Source organism: Ornithorhynchus anatinus, unplaced genomic scaffold (genome assembly GCF_004115215.2).
Source record: "Ornithorhynchus anatinus isolate Pmale09 unplaced genomic scaffold, mOrnAna1.pri.v4 scaffold_80_arrow_ctg1, whole genome shotgun sequence".
Classification (NCBI taxonomy): Eukaryota; Metazoa; Chordata; class Mammalia; order Monotremata; family Ornithorhynchidae; genus Ornithorhynchus; species Ornithorhynchus anatinus.
The window spans coordinates 631490-640271 of NW_024396936.1; the positions used below are offsets into that span (position 1 = coordinate 631490).

Sequence of the window (8782 nt, forward strand, 5' to 3'; positions counted from 1 at the left end):
CATGAGAGTGAGACCAAAAGTAAACTTCAAGTAGTCCATTTCACCTAAATCTCAGCGGGGCTTTGAGCTAGTTTCCAACTGGTTTTAGAGGGGCACTCCCTCCTGCAGTTGGCTTTACACACAGCACACTTTTTTGCCATGACCTTGGGGAGCTAGTTACCAATCCACACTGGGGACCCCTCAAACCTTAACTCTTTTGTTCTCCAACAGAGAATCTGTATATCTCTTAGAGAATGCACTAATAGAACTTTTCAAAATGTTCCATATAAGAATACTACCTGCTAATTCCTATGGAAGCAGATTAGAAATGGTCTTAAATCTGACCTGAAGTCTGCAGAAAGCAAGTATTTTTCTTGGTGTTTTTTTCCCAGATTTTATTTTGGAAGAAAAGATCCTTTTGCTCCAAATTTATTCAGGAAATCCCAACACTGATTCTAGTGTTGCCTGATGGTACATCTGAAATAAATAGTATGTGCTCCATGAGTCTCTCCCCTCCCTTGCCCTACCATCATCAAGCTACACTCACTCCAGTAGCCCCAGGAGTCATAGTGATGGTCAGTCAGCAACAGCTGCCAGTCATGCTAAAACGTTGGTGGAAGAAGATGTTGACATGATGCTGAAGGTTTCATTACTGAGGCCCAACCTAAGGTTTTACATTAAATGGTGATGCTTATTCAAGACTGTCAAGAAATTGATGGAATATGCAAATCTGTAAACCCCTGGCAAAATTGAGTAGTGCAGAAATGTATATTATGAGAAGCAGTGTCACTTAGAGGAAACAGCCTAAGCACCTGGGAATCAGGAAACCTGGGTCTTACTCCCAGTTCCACCATTTGACTGCTGTATGTCCTCGGGCAAGTCACTTTTCTGTGTCTCAGAATTCTCATCTGTTAAATGGGAATAAAATACCTGTTCTCTCTCCCCTTTGGAATACGAGTCCCATGAGGAAAAGAGACTATCTCTGTTCTGTTTGGATTGTACCTAAATACAATGCTTGGCACATAGAAAACACTTAACAAATATCACAATTATTATTATTATTATTATATTCTAATGAATGCACTCTTTTCTCTCTCTCTGTTTCTCTCTGTCTCTCCCTGTGTGTGTGTGTGTCTCTTTCCCCCTCCCAGGTTGCTCTACAGGAATACCTTTCTGGTACAAATGGAAAATTTCAGACAATGAATGCCACCGAGCTCTCTTTTGGAATAGTGATTCTTTTACAGTTCAGCATTGGGGTCTCAGTGAATTTATTTCTTCTCTTATTTTATATCCACATGGTCTCTACCACCCACAAACTCAGCTCCTCAGACTTGATCCTTGCTCACTTAGCCTTGGCCAACACCATAACTCTTCTCTCCAGGGGAATCCCAGAGACCATGTCAGCTTGGGGAATGAGAAATTTCCTTAATGATGTTGGATGTAAAATCCTGATTTACTTTTATCGAGTTGCCCGGGGCCTTTCCATATGTACTGTCTGCCTCCTGAGTGTCTTCCAGGCCATCACCATCAGTCCCAGTACTTTCAGATGGTCAGGAGTCAAAGCCAAATTACCCAAGTTCATCCTCCCCTCCTGTGTCCTCTCCTGGATCCTCAATATGCTGATCGATTTTGATATATTGATGTACACGTCAGGCCCCCAGAACAGCAGCAGTGCGCGCATCATACTGGATCTCAAATACTGTTCAAGAGTCAGTGTGAGTGCAGAAACGACCTTGGTAATTGCTGTTGTGCCTTCCCTCCGGGACCTGTTCTTTGTGGGACTCATGAGTGTGGCCAGTGGTTACATGGTGTTTGTCCTGCAGAGGCATCACAGGCAGGTCCAGCACCTTCATGGGCCCAGTCACTCTCCCAGGATGATGCCAGAGGTCAGAGCAGCCAAGAGGGTCATTGCCCTGGCCACTCTCTATGTTCTCCTCTATGGGCGGCAGTCCCTCATGTTGAGTGCTTTACTAAGCATAAAAGAAAAGTCTCCTCTCCTGGTGAATAGCCATTTAGTTTTTATACTCACTTTCTCTGTCATTAGCCCATTTCTGATTATTCACAGTGACAGGAGAATGAGGGCATTCTGGAAAAGAGAATCTCCTGTTCCCAATGTGGATCCCTTCTAAGTTCTCAGGGAAGCTGCCTGATATTCCTTCTAGTGCCACTGAGCTAAGATGACTACATATCCCTATTTGGGCAGCAGCACATTGAGGTTGGGGTTCCTGTCTTATGTCCACATGGGATAAATTTAGGGTGGTTATCATTGCTGCCATAGATCTCTGTGGCAGCGTGCCCCAGTCACAGTTCTCTCTGTCCCTCAGATGAAGCTTGTGGAATCTACAATCTATCATAAGGAAACGCTCCTCATCCTCGACATGTCCCTGACCCAGACACTGCTCCTCCTTGGCATCACAGAATCCTGGCTTGCTACCATGACCTTGTCTTCCCCCATTGCTCTATACTGAGCGGGCCTCATCTTCTCCCATTCCCCAAGACTCACTGCAAAAGGGGGAGGAGTTGACATGTGTCTTTTAAAAAAAAAATTATGGTATTTGTTAAGTTCTTGCCAAGTGTCAAACGTTGTTTTAAGAGCTGGGGTAGATACAATTAATCAAGTGGGCATAGTTCCTTTCCTGCATGAGGCTCACAGTCTAGGTGGGAGAACAGGTTTTGAATCCCAATTTTGCAAATGAGGATGCTGAGGCATAGAGAAGTGAAGTTACCTACCCAAGATCACTCAGCAAGCAAGTGGCAGAGCCAGGATTAAAACCTGAGTCCTCTGACTCCCAGGCCTCTGCTCTCTCTACTAGGACATGCTGTTTCTCGTGGCCCCCACTGCTGTTTTGGCACCATCCCACACCTTCCATCTCTCTTTTTTTCCTCCTTCACAGTACATATCACCCATTTACTAACCTCACCTAATTACTGGTCACCTACCCCATCTACCCCAGCCCCAAACCCCTTATCCAACTTTCTCAAAAATTTTCAATCACTTCCTCACAAGTCTTCTCTGTCCTTATACTGATCCCCAGACTGTTCCTGATGAACTCCTAGCTACCCACTTAGTCTAATTGCTCAACTCCATGACCTACCATTCCAGCCCACCTAACCCACTCACCAGGAGGGGCACATGCCTGATCTTACTGTCTCCAATCACTATACAGTGTCTTACCTCACCAACACCAAAATTCTCCTTTCTGATCACTGCCTCCTCTCTTGCCTTTTCTCCCAAACTTCCCCTCCCAGCAAAACTGTTCTGTCCCTCCAAAGAAACTTCCACTCTCTTCACCACTTCCAAATATCCCAAGCCATCACACACCTCTTTCAGTTTCTCTACTCTTCCTATGCTCTCTTGATGCACAAAATCATGACCTGTACTTAGCCCTCTGCATTGAACTAAATTCCCTTGCACCTGTGTCCCTCTTTCGATCTTGTACCACCAATCTGCAGCTCTGGGTCACCTCTACAGTACATTTCCTCCAATCCCATGCTTTTGTTGCAAAGCACTGCTCGTGGAAATCCAGACACCAGGATGACCTCATCCAGCACAAACTCATCCTCACTTAATTTAATCTTGCATTCTCCTTTGCCCAGGAACATTATGTCTCCACTCTTCAATCAATCAGCCAACTAATCATATTTATTGAGGACTTAATATGTGCAGAGCACTGTGTGAGGCACTCAGGAAAGTACAATACAACAGAGTTGGTAGACATATTCCCTGTCCACATGGAGCTTAAGAGTCTAGAAGGGGGAGACAGGCATTAATAAGAATGAATTACAGATATGTACATAAGTGCTGTGGGGCTGCCTGCACCAGTTTCAGACATTTAACTCCCTAGATTAAAGGCTCTATCTCCCAGCCTCCCCAAACTCTTTCCCCTAATGACCGTGCTATCTATTTCAACAATAAAATTAAAACCATCAGGCATGAACTCATTCAAATCTTCCCTGCACCTTTCCAGTTCCATCCTCCCTCCTGTCCCCTCATAGATTCTCCTGTCCTTCCCAAGAGGAAAATCCCTGCTTCCTCTCAGAATTACACCCTCCACCTGCCCCTCCGACCCCATCCCTTTGCAACTTATTAAAAAAATTTAGTGACTCCTTCCTTCCTTCTCACTCTGACTGCCATCTTCAACCACTCATTTTCCAATAGCTCTTTACCCATGGCTTTCAAATATGCCCATATATACCCTGACCTTAGAAGACCTTCCATTTGCTCTATTGCACTCTCCACTTATGACTCCATGTCCCTTTTACCGTTCCTTTCCAAATTCCTTGAGAAAGTTGTTTACACCAGCTGCCTCCACTTCCTCTCCTTTAAGTCTCCCGTCAACCCCCAGCAATTTGACTTTCACTCCCAGCACTCTTTTGAAATCTGCCCTCTCCAAAGTCACCATTGAACTTCTTGACAAATCAAATGACCTGTACTACTTCCTAATCCTCCTACACCTCTCAGCTGCCTTTGACACTGCAGACCAACTCCTTCTCCAGCATACACTAATATTGGCTTCCCTGACAATAGCGTTTCATGGTTCTTCTCACATCTCCTTCTATCTCTTTGGCTGCTCCTTCTCAATTTCTTTCACCAGCTACTCCTTTGCCTCCCACCCGCTAACTGTGGAAGTTCTTTTAGGTTTAGTTCTGGGTGTCGTTCTACTCTCCATCTACAGACACTCATTTCCATGCCTTCACCTACATCTCTACATGGAGGTGTCCCATAAATACCTCTCCAGCCCCAACATCTCTCCTTTGAATGCTAGCATTTCCTCCCACCTTCAGGTCACTTCTACAGGGTTTCTGGCTGACAGTTCACAATTAACAATTCAGAAACCAAATTCTTCATTTTCTCATCATTGGTATACAATCTCCAACCTCACCAACTCTGAAATTTCACTCCCTGACCACAACCTTCTGATCTGCATTCTTTCCCATACAACTCCTCCCTGCAAAGTTGTCCTGTCCACAGTTGAATTCTCTGATCTTTTGACCCCCTTCAAACGTCCTAAAGACATCTGGTCTCCTTATGGTCTGGTCTGCTCTACCTTCTCTTGACACACAAATCCACACCCTCTGCACATCCATCTGAACTGCACTCAATTCTCTCGCTCCCCTCCTAATAATTATAATAATAATAATGGTATTTGTTAAGCACCTACCTTGTGCCAGGAACTTTACTAGGCACTAGGGTGGATACAAGCAAATTGGGCAGGACAGTGTCCCTGTCCCAAGTGAGACTCACAAGACTGATCATGTACAACCAACCTGCAGCCTTAGGTCACCTCTACAGTACACGTCCTCTGGTCTTGGGCACAAGCTGCAGAATGCTGCTGGCAGAAATTTAGATAGCAGGCAAACCATGTCCATCTAAATTTCTTTCTCAGCTGTTTTAGTTCTGCCTTCTCATCCACTCTGCAGGAATACTTCTCTATCCTTATTGATTCCCATGCTCATTGCCTGTGACAGTTATTTCTGAATTTAACTCCCTCCTCAAATTCAATTGCCCCAGCCCCCCAAACCTTGCCCCTAATGACTAGGTCATGGACTTTGTCAATAAAATTGACAACACTAGGCATGGTCTTGCTAAAATCTCCTCTGCACTTCTCTTGTCCCTTCCTCCTCCAGCCTTCTCTTCTATTCTCCTATCCTTGCCAGCAGTATCTCAAGAGGAGATATTCTGCCTCATCTTAAAATCTACCCCCTCCACTGTGCTTCTGACTCCATCCCTTTTCATCTTATTAAAGCACTTTTCTCTTCCCTGATTTCCATCTTCACTCATTCACTTTCTAATGGCTCCGCTTCATTTCAAGCACACCTATGGATCCCCTATCCTATTATTTTTTTAAACCCTCTCTTTACCCTATGGCTCCATCCAGTTGTCACCAGTTGCTATTCTACTATTCCTCTTCTAACTTCTTAAGCTAGATGTCTACAGTTGCTGTCCTACCTTCCTCACCTCCAACTCTTTCCTCGACCTTTCGTTATTTGGCTTCCACCCCCTTCAAACCATGGGAACAGCCCTCTCTAAGGTCACCAATGACCTCCTATTGCCCAATCCAATGGCTTCTACTCCATTCTAATAGTCCTGGATCTCTCAGTTGCTTCTGACACTGTGGATCATCTCCTCTTCCTGGAAACGTAATCCAATCTTGACTTCACTAACACTGTCCTCTCTGGTTCTCCTATCTCTCTGACTACTCTTTCTCAATCTCTTTTATGGGTTCCAACTCTACTTCTCACCCTAATCATGGAAGTCCCACAAGGCTCAATTCTGGGTCCCCTTCTATTCTCCATCTACACCCACTCTCTTGGAGAACTCATTCACTTTCACAGGTTCAATTACTATCTCTATGTGGAGGATCCCCAAAACTACCACTCCAGCCCTGATGGCTTTCCTTGTCTGCAGTCTCACATTTCTTCCTGCCACCAAAGTATCTCTACTTGCAAGTCTGTTAGCCTGACAAGACTGACTCCACTTTAGAGAAGCCACCATTTCAGGACCCCATAAGGGACAGGTAGGCATGGCCCCAGAAGCTTCATAAACTGCCTCTCTATGAGGTTAAATGTTCTGTTCCTGTGGTTTCTGAGTTCCTCAAAAATAGGGGGCCTTCCTTGTTAGCCAACAAATTAGAAGCCACCACAACTCTCAGATCCCAATGATCCACTCCCCTCCACCTAGGGTTTATCAGGTTCCTGTAGACTTGTAGTGAGGATGATCATGCATGGTCAACTCTCGGGGGTGCCCGGGAGACTCTGGTGACAAAATGCAAGCACTGCAGGGACTCCAAACCGTTGTTTTCTGGTGTTTTTTGTGAGTATTCCCCTTCCCTTTCTGGCCTCCAGCAACCACTACTGCCGAGGCCTTGCAGGAAATACTGCTTTGTCCAGGAAGTGTTTGGAACTCTCCTCCTTCCAGAGCACAGCTGACAAGTTTGTGATTGGAATTAGGGACCTTAGTCTCTTCCCCACCCCCTGACCATTCCCCCCCTTCCCCCGACACACACACACACACACACATATTCTGCGGTGCTTTTTGCAGTAGTCTGCTTTCCAGGGGGTCCAACCTGGAGCAGTCACTTATTATCAGAAAGTCCTAGAGAATGGATTTCAGGGGCAGCAGAAGTAGCAGCAGCAGCCACCATGATACAAAATCACAGTAGTAGAAGGACAGGCCAAGTAGTAACTTCAGCCCTCTGCCAGCCTGACCCAGGCTAAGTGGAGCATAGAAGCTCTAAGGGGATAAAGAAGGGATAAGGGAAGATTGAGAAGCAGCCTGGCCTAGTGGCTAGAGCATGAGCCTCGGAGTCAGAGGACCTGGATTCTAATCTTGGCTTTCCAATTGTCCATTGTGTGACCTTGGACAAGTCAATTAACTTTTCTGTGCCTCAGTTACCTCATTGATAAAATGGGGATTAAGACTGTGAGCCTCACGTGGATCATGGAAGCAGCGTGGCTCAGTGGAAAGAGCCCGGTCTTGGGAGTCAGAGGTCATGGGTTCGAATCCCAGCTCTGCCACTTGTCAGCTGTGAGACTGTGGGCAAGTCACTTAACTTCTCTGGGCCTCAGTTACCTCATCTGTAAAATGGGGATTAACTGTGACCCTCACGTGGGAAAACCTGATTACCCTGTATCTACCCCAGCGCTTAGAACAGTGCTCTGCACATAGTAAGCACTTAACAAATACCAACATTATTATTATCATGTACTGTGTTCAACTCGACTACCTTGTATCTACTCCAGTGCTTAGAATATTCCAGTCCTTAGAATGATAGTGTTAGTAAGGTCTTAACAAATGCCATAAAAAAATAAGGGAAATGAATGGCTGTTTCTATGCTACACTGTTTTTGTTTCAGATCTTCATTTGTTTTTCCCTTCCACTTTCTTAAGCATAGGGGACTGATCCTTGATTGGAGCAATTGGAGAATGTGGAATTGATGCTGCTACTTCATGATGATGATGATGGTGATATTGTAAGCGCTTACTATGTGCTAAGTACTGCATTAAGCAAGGGTGTACATACAAAATAATCCGGTTAGACACAGTCCCTATCCCAAATGGAACTCACAGTCTAAGGGAGAGGGAGAATAGGAACTGCATCTCCACTTTACACATAATGAAACAGAGGCACTAAGAAATTAAGTGACTTGCTCAAGGTCACAAAGCAGGCAAGTGACAGAACTTGGATTAGAACTGAAATCCTCTGACAATCAGACACGTTTTATTTCTGCCAGGCCATGCTGCATAATATAGTAATAATAATAATAATAATTACGATATTTGCTAAGCACTTACTATGTGCCAAGCACTGGTACTAAGCACTGGCGCAGATACAAGATAATCAGGTCCCACATGGGTCTCATTGTCCACATAGGAGGGAGAACAGGAATTGAATCCCTATTTTGGAGATGAAGGAACTGCGTTAAAGAGGAGTTAATAATAAAAATAATAACGTTGGTATTAGTTAAGCGCTTACTATGTGCAGAGCACTGTTCTAAGCTCTGGGGTAGATACAGAGTAATCAGGTTTTCACACGTGAGGCTCAGTCTTCATCCCCATTTTACAGATGAGGGAACTGAGGCAGAGAGAAGTGAAGTGACTTGCACACAGTCACATGGCTGACAAGTGGCAGAGCTGGGATTCGAACCCATGACCTCTGACTCCCAAGCCCGGGCTCTTTCCACTGAGCCACACTGCTTCCCAAGTGACATCCCCCAGGCCACAGAGCAAAGAAATGGCAAAACTGGAATTAGATCCCAGATTCTCTGACCTCTAGGCCTGTGCTCTTTCCACTAGACCACAA

At 45.1% G+C, this 8782-nt stretch overlaps 1 protein-coding gene across 1 annotated transcript; it reads left to right on the plus strand.

The window, feature by feature from the left end:
• The first annotated feature begins 1178 nt into the window (after window positions 1–1178).
• Window positions 1179–2108, plus strand: ORNANAV1R3059 (vomeronasal 1 receptor ornAnaV1R3059). The gene has a single exon (NM_001253451.2). The coding sequence runs from the start codon at window positions 1179–1181 to the stop codon at window positions 2106–2108; it is 930 nt and encodes a 309-aa protein (NP_001240380.2).
• The last annotated feature ends 6674 nt before the right edge of the window (window positions 2109–8782 follow it).